Source organism: Heteronotia binoei, chromosome 8, assembly GCF_032191835.1.
Source record: "Heteronotia binoei isolate CCM8104 ecotype False Entrance Well chromosome 8, APGP_CSIRO_Hbin_v1, whole genome shotgun sequence".
NCBI classification, from domain to species: domain Eukaryota; kingdom Metazoa; phylum Chordata; class Lepidosauria; order Squamata; family Gekkonidae; genus Heteronotia; species Heteronotia binoei.
Genome location: NC_083230.1, coordinates 26716913 through 26742279, shown reverse-complemented (window position 1 = coordinate 26742279; position 25367 = coordinate 26716913). Strand labels below are relative to the sequence as shown.

Genomic DNA, 25367 nt, shown 5'->3' with positions numbered 1-25367 from the left:
AGCTGCTCTTGTTTTGTTTTGACAGAGCAGCTGACATATGTCTATGTCAGGACAGGGCTCACAAACGAACATCCCTGCTCACTTGCAGGGAAGGCAGAATATAAATATAAATACATAAATAAAATTATAAGAAACTTCATATTAACTTTACTTGTGGAGAAACTACTCTGGAGGGGTTTTTTAAAGAAGTTTTTCTCTTTCAGCATAGAACAGACAGGAGGGTATAAATCAAGTCAGTTTCCCTCCAGCCTTACCCAACAACACTTTAGAAATGCTAATGACCTCCCTGGCCAGAGAAGCTGACAGCTAGCAGGGAAATAAAGACAGCTTTTACCTACAAATTGAGGAAAGGGCCCTTCACCTTTGTGGACCCCCACCGTAGCTATGGGACTGGTCTCACACAGTGGCCAACCAGTTCCTCTGGACAGCCAACAACAGGGCATAGAGGCCAAGGCCTTCCCCTGATGCTGCCTCGTGGTTCTGGGATTCAGAGCCTTAATTCCCCTCAGTCACCAGGGTAGTAGCCATTGATAGATTTATTTCCCTCATACATCTTTCGGCCTCTAGTGTTCCATAAATCTAGGACATTTGTGAATGGCAGCTCTTGGCAAGCCTTAGAAGATAAGTATAACCATAAACTCTATTCAGGAGAGTAAGACAGATTTGGGCTGGATACAGCTCCCAGTGCATAGGAAGCGTCACAAAGCATGCTGCCGGAAAAAATAGCAGACAAATCCCAATCAGACATTCCCACGTGAGCCACCAGTACATCATGCAGGGAGCATGTTGCATGTTCACACAGCTGTTACATGCCATCCCCTTTTGGGTTTTTTCCCCCTTACAATTTTAGAGGACATGTGCATATGCACTCATTTGCTCAGTGGCAATGATTTTTTAAAATTCCAATTCCAAAAACCTTTATTAGCATGACAATATTTTTTTTTTAAGGTAGCATTACAAATCAGCCTATCAGCCAACAAGGAGAAGTACAATCAAAGTACAATGATTTGTAACATTATATGTAGTAATAATAAAAGGACAAAGTGATAAAAGTTTGGAACAGTAATGTCAAATATTACGTAATTAAAACGGTTACAGTAAAAAGCTTATCTATCTAAAGAGGAATCATAGATACAACTTATTTCTCTCACTCAGTCTGCCCTCCCCCTTCCCTATTTTCTTTCCACTTTTTCTTGGCCCCTGAGTACATTTGTCAGGATTTTTTTTTAAAGAATATTTTTTAAAAAAAAAGATAATTTGGGCTTGTTTGATAAATTATTTGCTTTGATTTGAGACAGTACATACATTTGTATGCCCTAAGGTTCTCATTAGCTCTGCCTCCTCTTTTAGCTGGAGGAGACAATAACAACTTTCAGTCCTGTTTGTAAGGTTTGCTACCTCTATTCAGTCCAGGGCAATGTGTGTTATGTTTCCAGGCATTGTTTGGATAATTTGGAACTGGGTCTTTTGTGTTTCAGAAAGGTTTTATCTAAAGTAAATCTATGTACTATATATAGTAATTTTGTCTTTATGAACATTTTCAGAGAGCTTAATGGATAATTTTGAAACAAAATGATGTTTTATTTTCAGATGCAAATCTACTGTTATGATGCAAATCAGTTCGCTGATATAGATAAGGCAATTGAAGGAAATGGGAAAATAAGAGCTTTATCGGTTTTATTCGAGGTAATCATTGTTCATGTGCATTTTGTCACCTTAGCTTTGAAATATAACATTTTCCATCTTAAAGATAAGAGTTGTGCTGTAGTAGGTATGCATACATTCCTGCTAATTCATTTTGCATGATAATAGTTATCCTTACCCACTTCCATGTTTTGGCATGTACTCAAAAAATTTTATTTATGTGCAAAATAGTAACGCAAATATACTTATGCATTTTTTAAAATTAGAAAACTGATTAAAAATTGAATTCTACTTAAGAAGAAATCAGCCAACTGTTTTTCCCCCCTGCAGGTTGGTCTGGAAGATAATATGGATTATAATTCAATTATTGATGGAGTGGCTAGTGTTAGTCGCTTTGGTGAGTCTATGATGTAACTTGAGAAACCATCAACATTATTACCGTTACCTGAAAATTTTTAATTTTTTTTCTGAAATTAAATTATTTTACCTGAGTGCACATTGTATCCAGTAAATATGATGGCTGGCTGAAGGTATTTCAGGTCATAACAAAACACTATGACTGATTTCCCACTCGCCTTACACTGCTCTCACGCTCCTCTTCTCAGCGGGGCTTCCATCCAGTTTGGTGTAGTGGTTAAGTGTGCGGACTCTTATCTGGGAGAACCGGGTTTGATTCCCCACTCCTCCATGTGCACCTGCTAGCATGGCCTTGGGTCAGCCATAGCTCTGGCAGAGGTTGTCCTTGAAAGGGCAGCTGCTGTGAGAGCCCTCTCCAGCCCCACCCACCTCACAGGGTGTTTGTTGTGGGGGAGGAAGGTAAAGGAGATTGTGAGCCGCTCTGAGACTCTTCGGAGTGGAGGGTGGGATATAAATCCAATATCTTCCAATATCTATCTTCTTCCATCCAATTTCACACTATCTGCCCTGAGGCTGCAACTAGCTTTGGCATTTCCACATGGCAAACAGAAACTGGTTTTTAGAGGTTTCTGTTTGCTGTGCGAAAAAGGCAAAGCTAGTTGCAGCCCCAGGGCAGATAGTGTGAAATTGGACAGAAGCACTGCTGAGAAGAGGAATGTGAGAGCGGCATAAGGTGAGTGGAAAATCAGTCTATGACTTAATGAAAGCATTTTGCTCACTTCTGCTAAGGTTTAGTGCCATAAGATAAGAACAAAACAGTTCTACTAAACTTATTGGGTTTATGTGAAGAAAATGAACATTTTAAAAAATGAACATGTTTTGCAACTGGAACAAATGGGAAGGATTCAACGCACAATTTTTGCTTGTGCACAAGCAGAAATGCAAGAAAAATGCCATGGTGCTAAGTCAAATTTACCGCACCATCACCTGCAAGGATTTTTTTTGTAGCAGGAGCTCCTTTGCATATTAGGCCACACCCTCCTGATGTAGCCAATCCTCCTAGAGCTTACAGGGCTCTTCTTACAGGGCCTACTGGAGGACTGACTACATCAGGGGGTTGTAGCCTAATATGCGAAGGAGTTCCTGCTAAAAAAAAAAAGCCCCGGTCACCTGTGTTTCCACTTGCACAAGATATTGTGCAAACTGAGTCATCTTAAACCACAAGAAAAAACAGGATATAAATGTTTTAATATATATTTTGTAGTTCTATTATTCAATGACTTGTTTTATGTAGAGCTTAAGGCCATTGGTCCAGGAAGCTAATAAATAAAAGGGAAAGAAGTTTTAATATATAATTAAACTAATTTATGGGTACTATAATATGCAGAGAGGAAAGCCCTAGGTGTTGCACAAAATCTTGCACAAGTAAAATTGTGCTAAATCCATTGTGTTTCTGGTTGTGCATTGCTGGATGCAAGCCTTTGTGAGTGCCCAAAATACAAAATTATATTTAAAATTATTAGGAATGTTCAGAAAACAAAGACCAAGTTGATATCAGTGACAATTTTATTTATTTATTCATTCATTCATTCATTCATTCATTCATTTATTTATTTATTGCATTTATATCCCGTCCTCTCCGCCGAAGCAGGCTCAGGGCGGCTAACAACAACATTAAATATCCACAATAAAACAATAAAACCATAAAGCAATAAAAACAATTACAGTTAGATCAATTAAAATTAACAATTACACTTTAAATATTGAACAAATTTTTAAAACAGTTTTGGTGCTAAGTTCCATACCATGATGTTAAGCAGCTCTGTACTTTAGTTGAAGGCCATTCGAAAAAGTGTTGTTTTACAAGCCTTGAGGAATTGGGCAAGGTCCCGCAAGGCTCTAACATCATCAGGGAGTTGGTTCCACCAGTGGGGGGGCCGCAATAGAGAAGACAAATATGGTTTAGGTGTGTGTTTGGTTTGAAATAAAACATATGAGCAGGTTGCATACATCATTTTTAATGAAGGAGGTCCTGTAAAGTAGCCTCCAGTTCCACTAGCAAAACCCATCCAACTGAAGATAACCTGCTGACCCCATTGAGCTCCTGGGCCTGTCCACTCTTTTAAATCTGTGCTAAGCCTATGTTTCATCACCACATCTTGTCACAGAAAATGCCATATTAAACATGTGAAGAAGTATGTACTATAACTGAATGACCCTAGATTCTTACAATATCCCTGGGCCGAGAGAGGTCAAACTCCAACATACTAGAGTACGGGCCTTTTCAGCGGCTGCACCGGCATTGTGGAACCAGCTTCCGGAGGAGGTGCGGGCCCTGCGGGACCTTGGCCAGTTCCGCAGGGCCTGCAAGACCGCCCTTTTTAGGCAAGCCTATAATGACACTGACTGCTGAGTTGCTTGGTGTAAGAACCGCCATCCATAAGACTACCTAAACTGGCAGAACCAGCGCCATAACAGCTCTATCGCTGCCAGATATACTCATATATATTTAGTCTAATGAAAATCATGTATTTTAATTTAACTGACTGGTTTTTATGTTTAATTTTAATTGTTAAATTTAAAGTTTTATTATGTATGTTAATGTGTAAGTTGTTGTTAGCCGCCCTGAGCCGCCTAGGCGGGGAGGGCGGGATAGAAATAAAAGTTATTATTATTATTATTATTATTATTATTATTATTATTATTATTATTATTATTATTATTATTATTATTATTATTATTATTATATATGAGAGAGAGAAATATTTTTCTCTATTTTCTCCACACAAAGAAAATGTTGTAAATCTGTATCATCTAAACTAAGAAGCTCTGAACTTCTTTGCTTTTCCTTGTAGGAAAAAAATCCTGATCCCTTGATCATTTTGTATTTTTGTTTCTGAACTACTTGCAGTTCAGTAATAACCACTTTAAGATATGGCAACTGAAATGATACACATCATTCTAAATGTGGCACACCATGGAGTTACAAAAATATCAGCAGTGTTACATTCAATCCTTTTTCATAATCCCTAACATAGAATTTGTCTTTTCAGGGCTGCTATATTCATTATTCACAGGGCATTTTCTGCAGAAAAAAAGCACAGCAGGAACTCATTTGCATATTAGGCCACACACTCCTGATGCCAAGCTAGCCAGAACTGCGTTCCTGCTCAAAAAAAGCCCTGCTTATTCATATTTTCACTGTACTATCTACCACACATTCAAATTCTCTTTCCTGGGTAATCATACCCTGTTCAGGTTTTTTTTTTTTGCATTACTTTAAACTTGATGAAGCCATCATAATTGAATCCACTTGATGAAGCCATCATAATTTTATATTTGTATTATCAGAAAGCCTGCTTTAATGGAAGAATGAAAGTAGATGCTGTTTGTTGTTAATGAAAAATTAACTAAGAGCATTAAAGGTTCGGGGTTATTATTCAGAAGAACATCCTAGCCACACACATTTGAGAATTCCTTGAGAAGTGGTGGAATTTTCATCATTAAGGATTCCAGAGAATAGATCCTACGTAGTCACGTGGCCTGCAAGCCTGCAGAACTTGTTCTTGAATATTTAAAGTGCATAGTATTTCAAAGCACTGTCGCAGACCAAGGGGGTGAGGAAGTGAGCAAGGGCACAGGGGAGAGTAACACAAAAACCATGTTGATTTGGAATGGCCATAGCCTTTTATTGAATACAATAAGAGGAGCACCAGTGTAGGATAGGCACAGATCAGGAAATCTGCCCATTGGCTGATGATGCAACACTGCCTCCCCTCCTGTATATTGGGGGAGCAGCACAGGATGGCAAGTCCAGGGGTCCCTCATGTGCTTACACCACTGTGATGCTCCCTTGTCACATGAGAGTTAGAGCCAGGTGCAAGCCCCCATGCTGGGCATGATGTGGAACAGCCCCTACCCTCAAGTCCCTTTATGGGGGTCCCACACCAGGAGAAGCAAACTTGACCCAATGCCAAAACCACCTATAAAAGCTATGACAAGAGCATTCCAATTGGTGTGGAACCAAGACTGCAATCTATTTCTTTCTCAAGAACAATGGAAAAAACATATACTCATCCTCTCTTTACTCCTCACCAGTGATCAATACTAGACTACAGACTTTTAAAGTCATCAGTTGTTGGTACCTCAAACCTGTTCGACTTGCATCATTCTCAAATCAACATCGCCTTTGTGTTGCAAAAAGTGTGGCCAGCTAGGCACTTTTGCTCATTGCTGGTGGGAGTGCCCGGTAATATTGAAATTTTGGACAGATGTTCTTCAGTTGATCCACCTCATTACTTCCCATCACATACCTCTCAATCCTCCTTTGTTGTTTTTGAACTTCTGGGGCTCCCTTTCTATCCCTAAATCACAAGAACTGATTATCAGCCTGTTAGTTGCTGCCAAAGCTTCAATAGCTTCATTCCGGAAAGCCTCTACAGCTCCTACCATCACCACCTGGCTCTCCAAAGTGTGGGAACACTTCGTTATGGACAAAATCAATTCCAATCTCCAACAATCTAATTCCTCTAATTTCTCTGCTAAGTAGTTTCCTTTTGTTGAGTATGTCACGTCTCAAAAATCTCCACCTTACAAACCCTCACAAATGTCACTGCTCTGCTTTTAACTCCTTCTTCTGTCTCTCATCTCTTTTTTCATTTCCTTGACACAGGAGTGGCGGTCTTTTTGTTACTATACATTAGCTTCTGCCTTTTGTCTGTTTAATGTAAGTTTGCTTTGTTTTCTCACACATTTGCACTCATTCATAATTCTATTTTGCCTTCTCTTCCTTCTTAATATGTGGGTTCCTCCATTTTTCTTAAGGTCCTCTTGAATTTTTTCTTTGAATTCAATATGCCTTCTTAAAATGTTGTCAGGTTGTTAATATTTTATCTTCTGCATACAGTCCTGTAATGTATTGTATCACCAAACTTTACACTTTCTGATATGCTTTATCAGATTTTGTACCTTTATGCTAGATGACTCTTATATGTTTCTGTGTCCTTTTGAAATGTTTTAATAAAATCACTTTGAAATGTTAAAAAAAAAAAGGCATGGAAGGGCTTTGCTAGGTAGGTAGTAGGTACTATGCGCACACATGCTCCATTTCACTTAGACCAGGGGTCCTCAAACTTTTTAAATAGGGGGCCAGTTCACTGTCCCTCAGACTGCTGGAGGGCCGGACTGTTGTGGTGGCTGCTGTTATTGTACAACGCCGCGGCCCGTCAGTTCTCCGTCTTCTGCATCTCTCTCCCTTCCCCACACCACACACCCCAGCCTGGGAACTCACCTCACCTCGGTATCACCTCACACTCTGTCTCTGCCGCCTCAGACCAGTGCCGGAAGTGTGCATTGCTAACGCGAGTTTAGGTCGAACGTCACTTCCGTTCTGATTTTGCCATAACCCGGCGGGCCGCATAAACGTCCTCAGCGGGCCGCATCTGGCCCGCGGGCCGTAGGTTGAGGACCCCTGACTTAGACCGTATTACTGAGAACCAGAATCAGTAATCAGATTACCAAGATGGAGGGAGATTCTTTAAATCTTCGCTTTCAACTGCTTGCACTGCTGAAAAGACATCCCTGTTTCTGCTTAAATTTTAAAAGTTAAACTTCCATCATGTCCACCTGAAAGCAAGTTATGGACCAGTTTTTGCTTCTGAAATTCTAGATATGCTTCATATCATAATTATGCTTCAGATCATAATTTCTTGCATTGAGTATCTAGTAAACCCTGTACCCATGACACTTTCACGTACAGATTAAGCATACAGAGAGGGAAGGCAGGTATGAGCATGCTAGCTCCATCCTTTCTACCTTCACATATTTGCTGGCTCATGGGCATGGTCCCTACATGCAAATACAGCATCCACACATACACTTCCTCCCGGACTTCCTGTTTGGCTGGAAGACAGTCTGCAGCTCCCTAACAGAGGGGGATTTTATTGTCACTGTTCAGGGTATTAAAGACCCCTGATAAGGTCTATGCTCATTAACCCTAGGCAAGGGTTAACCCAAGACGACTTATCTTCCTTTAATGCTGTTGATATCGAACTGGAGCAGTCAGGGAGCTGACTCCTTCATTTCTTGATGTCCGGCAATGGAATGTCAACCATCGTCTGCAGTGACTCTAAAGTGACTTCGGTCACTTAAGGCTGTCGGAATCCAAGCACTCTAGAAGGACTGATTTTAATTGCAAGAAAATAGCAGCCGGGGGAGTTGAGAACATCTAAAAGGTAGACTCATCATTCTTATCTTCACTCTGAGAGACTTTGAATATAGTTTAAACACTGAGTGGATTAATAACAGACGAAGGCAAAGCATAATTGAATGGGAAAAAAAAACTTTTACCTTGTTAAGCTGAGCTCTGTGGTTTTGGATGTGAACAACAGCAAAAAAAAAAAAAACCCTTCAAGATAAGAGTGAAAGTTGGCAATGGGAGGCTGGTGACGCAGAAGAAAGAAAAGAGAGTTGCCGTGTATATATGCCCATAAACTGCAGAACCTAGAATGAACTGAGCTGAGTGGGGGCATAGCAGGAAAAGAATTCAGCTTGTGAAAACTGAACGCCGTAAAAACAATTGCCTTCAAAGATATTTTGGAGAAAAGACATATTGTTGTGAATTTTTGTGGTTGCGGTTTCTTCATGCAGCTCAAAAAACTGCGAGACTAGACACGAGATCAGTCTAAGCTGTGACAGGAAGTGAAACTAAAAGGGGCTGGACAATAAATCAGAGCCTATAAGGACAACAAGAGCTGTGACATCCGACCTTTGAACTAGGAAGGAATTGAGTCCAAGACTCAGATCAAGAAAGACGAAGAGAGACCTCTCTAGGCTGGAACTGTACCATAGAGAAATAACGATTGCCATTTTAAAAGGGAGAAAAACTGTCAAAATTGTTAAAATTCAATATCTTTGCTCAGGAAGAAGGGAGAAAAACGAAACTAGTCTCATCTGAAAGAACTGGCTCTAAGCTATTGGATTGGATGCTAAATTTTATGTGGGGATTTTTTTAAGGTTTGGTGATTTTTTATATGTCAGTAGAAAGAACAACACGTGCAAGAGCCCAATCATTTGACAAGATGCAGTCTCAATTTGACGCTCTGGAGGCAAAAATGTTAAAAGCTATGGACAAATTGCATTTGGCAATAAAAAAAGATATTAAAAAAGAAGTTGGAGACCTTAAGAAGGAGATAGAGAATTTTAAGGAAGAGACTCAAAATAAAGTGAAAGAGGTAGAGATGAAAGTGGATACACAGGCCTCTGCCTTGCTAAAAATTCAAGAAAAGGTCATAATACACGACTGTAAGTTGCTGGAGTCACAAGTGCGTCTAAGAGGGGTACCTGAAAAAGAAGATACAGACTTAAAAGGCTATATGGTGGATATCATCACTGAGTACATAGAAGAAGACCCTGACAGATTTAAGAGTATGTTGAAGGGTGCCTACAGAGTCAACTCAGTTTATGCGAAAAATAAAGGTCTGCCAAGAGACATCGTCATAAGATTAAGATCAAAAGAGGTGGCAGAGAAAATTTTGAGGAAAGGGTACCAAAAAGCCTGGGCAATAGAAGGGAGCAGAGTTAAAATAATGAAAGAGCTACCAAGAGAAGTGATCAGCGATAGGAAAAAGTACAAGAAGCTAACCGATCAGTTGCGTGCAGAGGGCACAAGATATAGATGGATAATACCAGAGGGTCTTGGATTTGAACAAAATGGCAAAAGGATTACAATAAGAAGCGAACAAGAGATGCATAGCTTTTTTGAAGAAAATAAAGAACCAACATCATAATGGAGTACAAATTACTATCTTGGAATATAAATGGACTAAATTCACCACAGAAAAGAAGGAGAACATTTCATTGGATTAAAAAGCAAAAATGTAATATAATTTGTTTACAGGAAGTTCATATACAACGCAAGGACAGTAAATTTTTGTGGAATAGAAATTTGGGGTTGGAATTTTTTTCACTAGCAGAGCAAAAGAAAAGAGGGGTGGTTTTTTACATTAAAGAACAACTTGACCCAAAATTAATCTTTAAAGACAAAGAAGGAAGATATATTGCTGTTGAGGTGACGATAGAGGCGAAAAAAACGTTACTACTAGGACTCTATGCACCCAATGGAGCGAAAGACAAATTTTTTAAAGACATAAATAGACAAATGGACGAAGAGACTTATGACCAGGTATTGATGATGGGCGATTTTAATGGGACAATACAAAACAACCTTGACAGATCAAGTCCAAAGAAGAATGATAAAGAAGGGAAGCTGCCCAATTCTTTCTTTGAGTTGATTAAACAGGAAAATCTAGAAGACATTTGGAGAAAGTTCAACCCTGAGGTAAGACACTATACATTTTTCTCAGCAAGGCATAATTCTTTTTCCAGAATTGACATGTTGTGGGGTTCCCAAGGCTTGGGCCTCATAACAAAAAAAATTGAGATTCTTCCAAAGGTTTGGGCGGACCATAATCCAATATGCTGGTCAACAAAATTGCAAAGAAAATCAAGAAGATGGAGAATTAATGAGGATTTACTACAAAATAAAGACACTGTATCATTCTTAGAAAAGGAGACTGCAGCATTCTTCCAAATAAATGAAACGGATGATATGGAATATCCAACAGTATGGGACACTTATAAAGCAGTAATGAGGGGTATATTAATTACATTGAATAATAAAGACAAAAGAGCAAGAGAAGAAAGGCTGTCAGCACTGCAAAATGAAATAGATAAAAAAGAAAAGGACTTAAAAAAAAGACCAGGGAAGAAAAAATTAATAAAAGAAATTACGATATTACAATCCCAAGTTAAACATTTGCTGAATAAAGAACTAGAATGGAATTTAAAAAATTTGAAACAGAAATCGTTTGAAAGTGCAAACAAACCTGGTAAATACCTGGCCTGGCAATTAAAAAAAAGGAAAGAAAATAAGACTATAAATAAAATCATGGCAAATGGGAAAACAGTAGTGGATCAAGAAGGAATTAAAAGAGAATTCTTTAAATACTATGCAAATTTATTCAAGGGTGTGAATGTAAGTAAAGAAAAAGTGGAAGAGTATCTACGAAACATTCAGGTGGCACCTTTGACGGAACATATGAAAAAGATATTAAATGACCCAATAGAGAAAATTGAAATAGAAGCAGCAATAAAAGCAATGCAAGAGGGTAAAGCTCCAGGGCCAGATGGATTCACGTCAAAATTTTACAAATCTCTTAAGGATGAATTAACACCCAAACTGTTGAAGTTGTTAAACACGATAAGAGAAGAAGGGAAAATCCCAAAGACCTGGAGGGAAGCTGTAGTCTCTCTGATTCCTAAGGAAGATAAAGATAGCACAAACGTAAAAAATTATAGACCAATCTCATTGTTGAATAATGACTATAAGATCTATACAAGAATTTTAGCAGAGCGACTGAAACAATACCTGACCAACTTTATAAACAAAGACCAAGCGGGATTTCTTCCTAAAAGACAAATAAGGGACAATGTAAGAGCTGTTATTAATGTTGTGGAATACTATGAAAAGCACCCGGAAAAAGAAGTGGCCTTATTTTTTGTTGACGCAGAGAAAGCCTTCGACAACTTAAATTGGGACTTTATGTTTGCGGTAATGGAAAAAATTAATTTAGGGGAACAATTTATAAAAATGACAAGAGCAATATATACAGATCAGCATGCAAAATTGTGTATAAATGCAGACCTTACCAAAGAATTGAAAGTGAGTAAAGGAACAAGGCAAGGATGCCCGCTATCACCATTGGTGTTTATAATGACTCTTGAAATTTTGTTACAACAAATTCAAAAAGATGAAAAAATAGAAGGTCTAAAAATTAGAAGATTCTCTTATAAATATAAAGCTTTTGCAGATGATATAGTGTTCATAATGGAGAATCCGGTTCAAGTGTCACCACTGCTGTTAGCTAAGATAAAAGAGTACGGAGAACTAGCAGGATTATACATAAATAAGGAGAAATCGAAATTCCTCTGTAAAAACATGCAACCAAATAAAACAAACGAACTACAAAAGGTGACAGGTTGTGAAGTCACAACCAAAGTTAGGTACCTTGGAATAGAGATAACAATGAAGAACATTGATTTATACAAAAACAATTATGAAAAACTGTGGTGTAAGATGGACAAAGATTTGATGAAATGGAATAAACTCAACTTGTCCTTACTGGGCAGGATAGCTGCAATCAAAATGAATATTTTGCCAAGGATAATGTATTTGTTTCAAACCATCCCGATTGTAAAAGAAGCAAAACAATTCAACAAATGGCAAAGGAAAATCTCTGATTTCATTTGGGCCGGAAAGAAACCAAGGATAAAGATGAAGATCTTAACGGATGCCAAAGAGAGAGGAGGTTTTCAACTTCCCGATCTAAGACTATACCACGATGCAGTTTGTTTGACATGGATAAAAGATTGGATAATGCTGTTAGACAAAAAACCTTTGTGGTTAGAAGCTCACGGAAATAGATTCGGCTGGCATGCATACATGTACTATGGGAAGAATAAAATGGATGGTTTTTTCTCTCACCACTATGTCAGAAATACATTACTAAATACTTGGATAAAATACAAGAAATACGGGGACGAGAGAAAACCATTATGGATAGTGCCAGCAGAAGTAATAAAAATAACAGCTGATTCTGAAGAAAAAAGAGAAATGTCATATAACCAACTGCTTAAGATTCAAGGAGACAAAATTGAATTAAAAACCTCAGAAGAGCTAAATAACAATTATGACTGGTTTCAAATGCAACAAATTAAAAGTTTGATGGAAAATGACATAAAATCAGAGGGGATTAGACGAGAACAAACAGAACTGGAAAGAGTCCTGTTAGGTGACAATGAAAAATTGATATCAAAAGTATATAAGTTATTATTGAAATGGTCTACAGAAGAAGAAGTAGTAAAGTCTCAAATGGTCAAATGGGCAATTAATGTGAATAGAGAAATACAAATGGAAACATGGGAGCACCTCTGGAAGAACTCAATGAAGATATCAACTTGTCAAAGCATTAAGGAGAACTGTTTTAAAATGATGTATAGGTGGTATATGACTCCGAAAAAATTGGCTAAGATAAGTAAGAAAATGTCGGATAGATGTTGGAAATGTAAAAAACATGAAGGTTCTTTCTTCCATATGTGGTGGACATGTGAAAGAGCGAAAGAATTCTGGAAGATGATACAACAAGAAATCACCAAAATTTTGGGCTATGATTTTAAGAAAATTGCAGAGACGTTTTTACTTGGATTACAATTAGAAAAATACCCAAAAGAAGACAGGACTTTAATTTGGTACCTGTTATCAGCTGCTAGGACTTTGTACGCGCAGCTTTGGAAGCAAGAAAAAATACCAGAGAAATGGGAATGGACCATGAAAGTTTTATCGTGGTGTGAAATGGACAAATTAACCAGAACACTAAGAGACTATGATTTAGAGATATTCAAAAGGGAGTGGAGAAAATTTAAAGGATATATGGAGAAAACTTGGAAAGTAAAGAAATATTGGACATTTTTTTAGTTGTAAGAATATATATATGGAACTTTGAGCAGTCAGAAGTGCCTTTAGTATGGATTTGAACTTATAACCTCGGGGAAGTCAACATTGGAGGGAGGGGGGATGGAAATGTCATATGGGTTAATGTGAAAAAAGAAAAAATTAAGAAATAGATAAGCTTTGTAACCATATGCTACCAATAAATTGTTTAAAACACACACATACACTTCCTCCCCACGGCTAATGACTCTGCTTTCCTAACATTGCCAATCACAGGAAGAGAATGTACACTGCCTCCATGCATAAGTGGAGATGGGCGGTAGAGTCAGGTTGTTTGTGCCCTCTCTCCCTCTCTGCACATTCAGTCAAGGCATGGAGGGGTTGTGTGTACAGGCTTGAGTCTAAGTAATTTTTACGGTTTCTTCAACTATACTGGAGCAAAGAAGCTCTCAGAATGAACTACATAACCTCTGCAGCTTTTTTTTTCTTTCCTGAAATGCTGACCCTCCCACAACATATGCTAAATTATGGTTGTATGCAGGTACTTTTAACATTTTTCTGCCTGGAATTTAGAACCAAAATAAGCTCCAGGGTGTTGTAATTGTTAAAGAAATGTTATGGCTTCATTTTTATTTTATGAATCTTTCTTTTAAAAAGCCATTAATGTTTGCTTGTAAATATTGTTTTTCAGGGAAAAAAACTGAACTGAATCCTTTCACTTTGTCAAACCTTTTGCCAAATTCAACGGACAAATATTACACTTATAATGGATCTTTGTCAACTCCTCCCTGCTCAGAGATGGTTGAATGGATTGTATTTAAAGACACGGTTAACATTTCAGAAAACCAGGTAATCTGCATAAACTGCCATTTGTTCATAATGGCACAGAAAACCTATATGCAATTTTTTAAAATCATGACTAGCTGGCATGTTATTTTAAATCACTTTCATAGAGACATCTACATGTTGAGAATTCTTTTTTTCTATGAAAGATCATTTTTAAAAAAAAAAATAAAAATCCTGTGATCATAGAACACTAGAGTTTAGAAATAGTTAATAATCTGTAGAGGTTATCTGGCATTTGGGCCGTAAGAAGTATATTGGGTGGATAAAATACTTAACAGTAAATTGTTATGCAGTGGGGGTGAAATATACATGGCACTTATTCAAGAACATCATTTTTCAACTGGCTAAAGAAGTTAGTTAGGGCTGCAGTCCCAATGATGCTTTCTTGGGAGTAAGCCACAGCGAATACTTGTACTTAGTACAAAGTGCTTAGGTTTGCTCCTGAATCCAATGAAATGCTCTGAAAACTGCATGTTTCCTGGTAGCTAGAATGTTTCGACATCTCTGTGCACTCAGATTTCTGGTCTATCAAATTTAGCAGATCCAACAGTAATGCTTTATATGATCCAAGATTTTATCTCTTGCATCTGAGGGATACTATAATCCCCTCCCCACCAAAGCTAGCTAGGTAAATAGGAATTTGGAGGGTGGTCATTTTATAAGCCAAAATTATGCATGAGATTGCTAAAATGGATCTGAGCATCTTAAAATGCAGATAGTAATGATAGGTTTATTTATGTAGAACGGTTCCATTCATTCAAAACAACAGAATGTTTCAATATTAAAACATTTAAGGGATTAAAATAGCATTTAAAATAAAATATATATAAAATATTTAAGCAATAAAAACGTAGACACACACATAACAACGTAACCAGGGAAGAGGGCCAATAACATTTATTGGGAGTACACTGGACAAAACAAACAAAAAACCCTGCACCCACTGGCAGAAGGGATGCATCTCTCTGCAGTGAGTTTTAATGTTTGGGGCCCTTTCTTGGGTTGAACCCCACCCAGCCTCAGATGGCAAAGGCACCCAAAGCAGAACTAAAGATGATCAGAGTGGATTGGGTATATTCATATGGGAGAAGTCGGTCCTTCAGATTCGCTGGCCCGAAGCCATGTTGGGCTTTAAATCTCAATACCAGCACCTTGAATTAAGCAAACTGGGAAGCCAGTGTTGATGGAACAAGACCAGAAACTGGGAATAAATGGATATCAAGAACATCTGAAAGAGCAATGCATTCAGCATTGAACACAGACTGGGCCAGGACTTAACACCATGTCCTCATATATTTTCCTTTTCTTATGGTGGTTGTTGGGGTGTTTTTTTTTTTGGTAACATCTAGCCTGAAAAGGAGTTTTGGAGAACTCAAAAGCTATCTCACAGTTAAATGTCATTTGGTTGGTCCCAATAAAAAGTATGTGAATTGTGTTCTGGTGTCATGTTGAACAACCCTTTGAAAACCTAACTGTGTCACAAACAAGAAAAAAGCACAGAGGAAATTTTGCTTACATGTCTCTTGGAAGTATTCCTGGGGAGGAGGGGCGGTACCCTCACAGTTTTGCATCAGCCTGTCTTGAAAGGTACGGGTGGGACTGCTATAATAGCTATGAGGGGGGGGGCATTTTATATTTGAATAGGTATTCATTTAAATATTCTGATAGAGATGAATTTGAACTAATGTGGTATTTTTCACAGGTTGGTTAGTATAATTACTGAAATTAAAAGAACTGGGCTCCCTCTAAGTGATGTGGCCTCAGAACATGAAAAAAGATTACGCATGTGTTTGGGGCAACAATAAGAGCACCAAAGTTTATCTCTGTCATAATTTTTTGTTTATAATTTGATGAATGCACTGGGAAGATTATGCTGGGCAAATGCATTGCATATTGTTTTTCCCAGAGCAGTTATTCTAAGATTGTGGCAATATGGTATGGAAGAAAGGTTAATCAGGATGTGTTGATGAAGCTGAAAATGGAGACAGCAAATAACCATTGTGTCTTGAGCTGTGGAAAAGCTAAATCTATTCATGTCTGTAATGAACAAAAAAGATAATGTTGGCAGGATCTGGGCACAGGGAGGGAAATGGTACATTTGACTAGGGTTTGCCGCTTCTACATGAGCCATCGTGGAGTAGAAGTCTGTTATGGTAATATGGTCTATTTAGGTCAGTTTTGTGTCTAAAATCAAACTTCCTAGTTTATATGCTTGCTTATGAAACATTTGCTACATTTTCCCAGCTGGCAGTATTTTGTGAGGTCCTTACCATGCAACAGTCTGGTTATGTGGTGCTGATGGATTACCTACAAAATAATTTTAGAGAACAACAGCATCCATTTTCTGTTAAGATCTTTTCTTCATATACTGGCCAAGAAGAAATTAATGCAACAGGTATTTATTGTTTACTTGTTATTGCAGACTTTACAGATTTGACCATGATTTGAACTGCATAGTGCTTCTGTAAGAAGGATAGTGGCTTAGATCAGCAAGTGTACAACACAGTCAGGAAAACCAACAGTCACATTTGGTTTTTGGCAGGTAGTAAATTGAGCCTTGCTCTACTGCTCCCTGTCTTGAACAGCTGACTACTGAAATTGTCAGTTTTCTAACTGGAACTATGTGAATGTTGTCCTGGTAGCTGAGTCATGGTCAGAAACCATAACCACAGCAACAGCCTGCATGTTTACGTTGTGATTAAATTAGAAATACATGCAAAGAAGCCTGTTTCCACATGCAGACATATATACCCCAAGTAGCATCAAGTTTGAACTTGCAATGAGAAAAAAATTAAAGTAACTACAGTTATAATAATAATAATAACTTTTTATTTGTATTGCGCCCTCCCCGCAAGCAGGCTCAGGGCGGCTCACAACACATGAATACAGTATACAATAAAACCATGTGCAGTCAATTATAAATTCATATACAATTCAATATAAAATCATCCTTAAAAACATTAAAATTACATTAGAGTTAAGATTATGGTGCTATAATTAAGATCTTTCATAAATTCCAGTGATTAGAACATAAAACATAGGACGTATCCAACAGGACTTTCTGGCTCGGTTTATGTGAAGGCTGTTTTAAAGAGGTGGGTCTTACAGTTGTTTGTTTCTTTTTTTAAAAAAAAATCCTCTCTTTAAAACGCATTTCAAGAATGAACTAAGGAATTCCCCAAGCTGAAAGTACAAAGAAACCTTGCAGTTACAGAAAGAACAAAAGTCTCACAAAATACACAAGGGTCAACATATTTCCTTTTGATCATACTTCAGTCTAAGTAAAGTATCTTTCCTACAGCTTTAAACAATTTCGGTTTGGTTGTACACAATAAAATGGCAAATCAGCTGTCATTGTTCATCACTAATATTACCAAAGGTGTTTAGGGAGATACATGCAAACGGCCTTGGTCTAGGTGAACAGGATGGAGGACTGGGCTAAAATGGAGGGGAATGAATGCAGTGTGTGTCAAGTCGGCAGATTCAATAACAAGTCTTTGTTGAAACAAAATAACTAGTTTATTGATACTGTTGTTCTCGATTACGTTGAGATTGAAAGACTAAAGATCATACAGTAGAATGCAATCATATAAGGTACACTTCAAAGGGATTCTTGAGGGAGGCGTACTATGCAGGGCACATTCACACATTGATGTTACTATTTCGTTCTCAGGCCTGTTTCGGCCTTGAGAGTTTCTGGCTCCAACCTCCCCCGGTGCCAGGCCTGAGAAGGCTCAGATAAAACGTTCACATATTCCCATTTCAAAGCAATACTACATAACAAAGAAAAGGAGTAGTTTGGGACTGAAATGAAAAATAATGGAGCCACAGAAAGGGAAATTGTAGCTGTAATAAATTTAAATTATCAGAGATTGTTTATTGAGGAGAATCAAACCTATGGACAGTCAAAGCAGTATTTCAGTAAATTTCAACATGAATTACAATGCTCATCAATACCCACCCAGAATTTAGCCCCATAGAGCAGTATGTACCTCAGAGAATTTGGTAAAGGGGGGAAGAAATAAGCAGAGGAGGAGGAGAGAGAGAAAGAAAGGGCGGGGGGAGGTATTACCTTTCCTTTTCCACTTTGCGGAGTTGTCTGAAGTGGCTTAGTTATGTTGGTCTAGCAGTCTGAGGAAGGAAGTTTGTCAAAGGGGAAAAGGGAGAATCCCACAGTAATTCCAGGCAATAAATCAGACACACAAAGCTGTGTCTGGTCATCATGTTGGAACCCAGGACACACAGATAGGAGCCAAAGAAAAGTACAAACACATCTGCAACCTGGCATCAAGAAGAATGCTTAGTTATAAAGATCAAAGAAAAATAGATTTTGTAGGCTTACAAAGCAGGGGAAGCTGGGAAAGTCAGAATTAGTTCTTCAATTGTAAGATAAAGCATAAGACAGAACGGAATTGTGCTGCTCTTCCAACTAGAGATGGAGAGGAGAAGTTGGAGATCGGAAAGCAACTTGATTGGCCTGTTTGTATGAGAACTGGTGTAGAAGAATCTGATTGGCTCGTTTGAAGGGAATGAATGCAGCCATTTCCTAGACGAGAGGTCTGACTGCCTGAGTGGATCAAAATGCAAAATAGCCATGGTATCTTGATTTTGTTGGGTGGAGTTTGCTCAAGTGGACTCTTCTAAAAGTCCTGTATGCTTTTTCTCCTTCCTTGAACAGCCAGGCATTGTCTCAGGGAGCTCATGCCAAGTCACTAGTCCCAGTCTCTCATTCCTTTTGCCAGCCCACATCCATTCTTATCAAATTCAGCCCACATCCATTCTTGGAAAATCTGGTAGTCCATTGCAGAGCTGGCAAAGGTAGTCAGACCAGGTGCTCAAAAACAGCAGGGAGTAATGGCAACAAAATGGAGGTATATCAATCTTGACAACAATCTGTAGGTGAAATACTGAAAACAGAACCGAATTCTACATTCTTCCTACAGCTCTAATCCTTCAAGATTGTCATTTTAAGTCTTTTCCCTCAGTACCAACAGTATATTTCCCTGTTTTATAAAAACCATTTTCCCCAAGAATTTATATATAAGAGTCAATCTAGAAGTCATAGCATATTAAAAGGAATGTCTTGCTAGTGTTTTAAGTTAACCAGAAGCTGGTGTTTTGGCTTCAGCACAGTAAAACCTCAACTGCAGCAATCAAACAGAACCCTTTTACATCAGTGGCATCCTCACTGGTAAATTGGGAGCCACCACATTTGCATTCATGCCAGATTGGGGTTCCAATATACAAAAAAGAGAAACACAGTTGCTTGTACAAATTGGGGTCAATGTTTCCTCTAAGCTGCAGTGTCTTTTAAGCAAAAATTCTACTTTGTGAGCTACTGGTATTAAAGTTGTGAGCTGCTAGCATTTGTGAGCTACTGCATAAATTATTGTGCTCTGGGGTCATCCTTCTTGCGCTAAGACAAAAATGTGTGAGTAGGAGGCTAAAAATCTGTGAGCTAGCTCATGTTAACTCAGCTTAGAGGGAACATTGATTGGGGTTCCAAGGCAAGGTTGCACACCTCTCCACTCAGCCAGCAGCTCCGGGGCTGCTGTCCCAGATGGCTCTAGGAATTAGCATTACACATAAGGGGTGCAGATGATCCTCTTCTGAGGCCTGTTGGCAGCCGATGCCACTGTTGTATTTTAACCCCTCCATGCAACAGCTGTGCTTTGGCTCATGGGGGGAATTCTTCAGCAGTTTCTTCCACACATCGGAGCCTAGTCCTGCCACTGAGCGCATGATTCAATGGCTGGGCCTTCCTCTTCCATGGATCATCCAGTGGCCTTCAGCCATAGGCAGCGGCCGCCTTGTGGGTGGCTGCCAGCAAGCTCTGGTCATACAGATTGCTAAGTGGCCTTGGGCATGCATGGCTTTGTGTGCGAGATGTCCAGTCCCCCATCAGATGATCTGGCAGCCTTTGGCCTGGAGTGGTTGCCACCACATGGGGGTGGCGTGACTTGCCAACTGTCTTTGGCTTGAACCCCAAGCATTGCCATGCCATGGATCACCTGGCAGCTGCTGCCACACAGGTATCTCCATGGGGCTTTATTTGGCCAGGGTCCCCCCACTTCTGTAGGCAGGGAGGTTAGTTCAACTTGTCTGCCCAATCCCCTTCCATGATGGATTGGGGGCAGGGGTAGTGAGCAACACCTCAACACTTCATGTTTTCACCCTGAGTCCCAGGCTCACAACACTGGCAATGGGAGCAGGCTGGGGAAGGTCTTTTCCTCTCCTCCAGGCAGCCCAAGAGCATCTGCCCAGCGCTGCACTGCTGGCTCTCCAGTCTGCCCATACCAGTTTAACTCTGTACCCCAGCCCGTGGGTCCTTGTAGTGAGAACACGCCAACTTGGAACAAAGCAGCTGCAGTCTTTTTAAAAGTTTATATCTCTGGTACCTGGCATTACATTTTATGGCACCCGTGGCCTGGCCCAACAAAGTCACATTTATGTCAGATCCAGTCCGCATGAGAAATGAGTTTGACTCCTCAGTTTTAAAGGGTTGCAGAGTCTCCTAGAAATGGGAAGATGCGGGAAAGACCCATGGCCACAAGCACCTTCTGAAGCTTCCAGGCCACAGTTTGTAACATTTATTTCTTTTATATACTTCACTTCTTCCTAGGAATCCAGGGCACAACTGATGTAGTTGTTTTATTTTTATTTATTTATTTATTCGGGATTTGTATCCCGCCCTTCCCAGGAGTGGCTCAGGGCGGCTTCCAACAATAACAATTTAACAATTTAAATATAAACAATTAAATACTTCACATTTAAACATTAAAACCAATACATTTCAATTCATAAAAACAATGCAGCTTAAAACCAATAACCTATCATTTTATATAAACAGATGGCAGGCCAGTTACGTCAAGTTCCATCCCGGCTAGGTGTAAGCTAGCCGGAAGAGGGTCGTCTTACAGGCCCTGCGGAATTGAGCCAAGTCCCGCAGGGCCCTCACCTCTTCCGGCAGCTGATTCCACCAAGTGGGGGCCATAACGGAAAAAGCCCTATCTCGAGTGACTTTCAGGCGGGCTTCTTTTGGCCCGGGGATAGAGAGGAGATTTTGTGTTCCTGACCTCAGTGCTCTCTGGGGAACGTATGGGGAGAGACGGTCCCTCAGGTAGGCAGGTCCCAGGCCATAAGCTGGAGGAAAGCAAGATTCTTGAATGAGGAAGAATCTGAACACATAATTCCTCAGTCTCTATTCCACACTTCGTCCTTCACATCACACACTCTTTTTCTTAATCCCCCAGGCAGACTGCTTGTCTTGCTGTTCCCTTTCAAGCATTGCTTGTATTCAGTAGTTTGTTCAAATATTTTCCAAAGACAAGTATAGAAATCTTTAAACAGCAAAGCCTTTTTCTTTCTGGTTCATTATGAATAAAGGGGGGATTGATTTAGATTAGGAATGGTTTGGTTTTTTTATTAAGATTGAGGAAGTTTGCTTATACCTTCCAGTGTGGCGTCAGCTATTAAACAGTATAGGCTTAGAATAATAAAACTGAATAGGTTTTGTTTCTTACTTCTGGGTACATAGTAACTGGTTTATTTAATAAAGGAATTTAATGTATAAGATTAACTAGAAAATGGAAAGTGGCATTATCACCGGTTTAAAATTTTATTTTGAAAAGGCAAGATGTGTTATTTCATAATTTAAGTTGTGCTGATTCATTAAAGTTTCTATATGCTGTTACTTTGGTATTAGTATAACCAGGGCTTTTTTTGTAGCAGGAACTCCTTTGCATATTAGGCCACACAGCCTTGCTGTAGCCAATCCTCCTGGAGTTTACAGTAGGCCCTGTACTAAGAGCCTTGTAAGCTCTTGGAGGATTGGCTCCATCAGGGGTATGTGGACTAATATGCAAAGGAGTTCCTGCTACAAAAAAAGCCCTGAGTGTAACTGTTTTAGGCATGCACAGTTCATTTTTGGAAAACAATATAAAACCTTGAGTGCCCTCTTGTGTTCAAAAGGCAAATCACAGAGTTAATTAAAACTTAAAAGATTTGAGAGCTTTGTGAGATATATATGGATTCTTATTTTGATACCGGCAAAAGCTGGGTTCAGGTATCTGGCTCAAGGTTGACTTAGCCTTCCATCCTCCTGAGGTCAGTAAAATGAGTACCCAGCTTGCTGGGGGAAAAGTGTAGATGACTGGGAAAGGCAATGGCAAACCACCCCATAAAAAGTCATCCCAGAGTCGCAAACGACTGGTGCTTGCACAGGGGACTACCTTTACCTTTTTATTTATAAGTTTCAATTAGCACTTCTTTTTTTTTTTTTGCATTGTTAGGAAGCGAAAATAAAACATTTCATTTCACCTCATTTACATTAACAGCCATGTAGCAAATAAACACCTAAATATAAAGGTAGCAAATAAAAGCCAGAATGTATATTTTGCTACATCAGTATAGAATCAAAATATATAACTTTATATTAAGACTACAGTGACATGATATTGGAATGGCTTTTTATCCACATTGGTCCCCCAAATCTCAGCACCACCTTTTTGAGAATAGTAGGCAGCCACTGGGTAAAAGAGGGAGCTTGGGGAAAACTCTGTCTTTGATAGTGCCATATGGTATTGTGGAGTCCTCTCCAAAGAATGTGTTCTTTACCCATGATAAATATTTATTAAGCACTTAAATATTGGAATATCAAGTAAAAAACAAAATCAATTTCCCTTACAAGAAATCAATATCAAGTAAATATCAAGTAAATTTGTGAGATATATATGGATTCTTAACAAAATCAATTTCCCTTACAAAATCAATTTCCCTTACAAGAAATCATCACCATGAAGGCTGATCACACCACTGTTTGGTGACTTCTCTTAAATTAACTAAAATATACCAAACTATAGGTTAACAATCTTTTCTAATTTTTAGACCATTGTGAACACTGTGAACACAATCACAGAAAGTGTTCTTCAGATGGCATTCACATGTATCTTCTGTTCATCATGAATCAACAATTTTCACTTGGGAGCCAGTTTGGTGTAGTGGTTAAGTGTGCGGACTCTTATCTGGGAAAACCAGGTTTGATTCTCCACTCCTCCACTTGCAGCTGCTGGAATGGCCTTGGGTCAGCCATAGCTCTTGTAGAGTTGTCCTTGAAAGCTTCTGGGAGAGCCCCTCTCAGCCCCACCCACCTCACAGGGTGTCTGCTGTGGGTGGAGAAGATATAGGAGATTGTAACCCACTCTGAGTCTCTGATTCAGAGAGAAGGGCAGGGTATAAAACTGCAATTCTTCTTCTTCTATGCCTGCACAAACCCATTGGGGTTTGCGGCAAGAAGACGAGGTTCTGCATGGTATCAGTTACAAATCGTTTGGATACTGAGACATCTCTCTGCAATTGCCTTAGAAAAGGCCACAAAAATGAATTATGAGTTAATCACATGCAATATCTCTTAACCTGACTAAGGCAGTGATTCCCCTGAGAGGTTGTTCCAATTTTAAGGCAGGAGACTTAATACGTTTAGAGCACTGAAGCCACTTTTTTTTCTCCAGCTTTAAATTCCAAAAGCCTCCTGGAGCAGTTTGCACTTAAAAAGTACTGTTGGGGTTAAAAAAAAAATTACTAAGATGACAAATGAACTGATTAATGTATGATCATTCACACTTCCAGAAAGCTGAATAATTATTGCTAATGTTGACAGCCTGAAAGGAGAGGGGCAGGCCTGATGGCTTAGCTGAAATCTGATTTGGTGGCATTTACATCTGTCATTTCATTTCCAAAGCCAACAGAATGCCTGGGTGATCCAGTGACTGTGAGCCCTCTCGTCTTATCTTCTGTCTTAATCCTCAGTTTCTTCAAATGACTTTTTAAAAAAATGATTTCTCCTTTTTTTTAAGTTTGCAGCTTAGAACCAGGAAATGTCCAAACTGATCCAAAGAACTATACCAGCCTTCTGGTAACTTGGGAAAGGCCACGAGTAGTGTATGACCCAATGATTGAGAGATTTGCTGTTTTATACCAACAGTTAGATGGAGAAGACCAAACACTGAATGAGCATCAAACCGATGGGTATCAGGACTTGGTAACTAGCTATTTTATAGAACTGAAATCATTTATGATTAATTATTGTGATTAATTATTGTGAAGGGAACTTTCTTAGATACTCTTTAAGGTTTTGGCAAAACAAATACAAATTCATCGCAGTTCCTATCTATGGCACATACCAAAGAAAAACAATCATGTAGTGTAAACAATTCAACAAAATGAGTCTAAACTGGGTACTCATTGGATGGACTTTTTAGTAAAATTACACTGGATGGACTCTTTTATATATTGTGTTTCCTCCTTATGTTATAAATAGCTTTATAAGATTTTTGATAAAAGTTTACAATATGTTAGCCAGCAATATCACAGTGTTTGGTTGACCGATATAAACTCCCGCCATCACTTGCAACCTCCCAACATTTTGTGATATACCTCAGTATCTCATGGCAGTCGTGTTGTGATTAGGGGTGGCCACAAACTGAGCTGAAGTCATGATTTATGCTAAAAATGGTCAATTCATGATTCATTCTGAACTGATTCGTCTGATACCGCTGCACTCAAACACAAAAATGAATTGGCATTTTTTTCTTGGCATGTCATTTGGTTTGTGTTTGGTTCATTCCAGACAGCCTGGCATAATTCCCCAGTCCCCTGTGCTTCTGGTAAGTTTCCAATGAAACTGACTAGATGAGGGCATCTGCTTTGAGGGGCTGTAGCTTGGTCCCCCAAAATCCAATTTGCACCAAACTTGGAGAGCAGGTAGAAGACAGTCCACTGAAGAGTTTGCTTCAAGTTTGGCATCTCTAGCCCACTCAGGGCGTATTCTGTGCCTTCCTGAACAAACCAGCAAAGCATGAATCATTTGGAAAATTGAAAAACACGAAATGAAACGAACCACCGAATCATGCAACCCGATGAACCACAAAATGAAATGAACCACCATATTTGCATTCCATGCCCATGTCTAGTTGTGATTTTATCATAGAAGACTATTTTGTGATGGCACCCA

General features: G+C 39.0%; 1 protein-coding gene across 6 annotated transcripts in view; it reads left to right on the top strand.

The window, feature by feature from the left end:
* The window catches only part of PTPRZ1 (protein tyrosine phosphatase receptor type Z1), a 168248-nt gene that overhangs the window by 81330 nt on the left and 61551 nt on the right, over positions 1–25367 (top strand). For all 6 annotated transcript variants that reach the window (XM_060244826.1, XM_060244831.1, XM_060244830.1 and 3 more), the window contains exons 5-9: positions 1591–1686; positions 1975–2041; positions 14202–14359; positions 16601–16751; positions 24211–24395. In XM_060244826.1, the coding sequence (XP_060100809.1) occupies positions 1591–1686; positions 1975–2041; positions 14202–14359; positions 16601–16751; positions 24211–24395 (657 nt within the window). The remainder of the gene's footprint in view (positions 1–1590; positions 1687–1974; positions 2042–14201; positions 14360–16600; positions 16752–24210; positions 24396–25367) is intronic.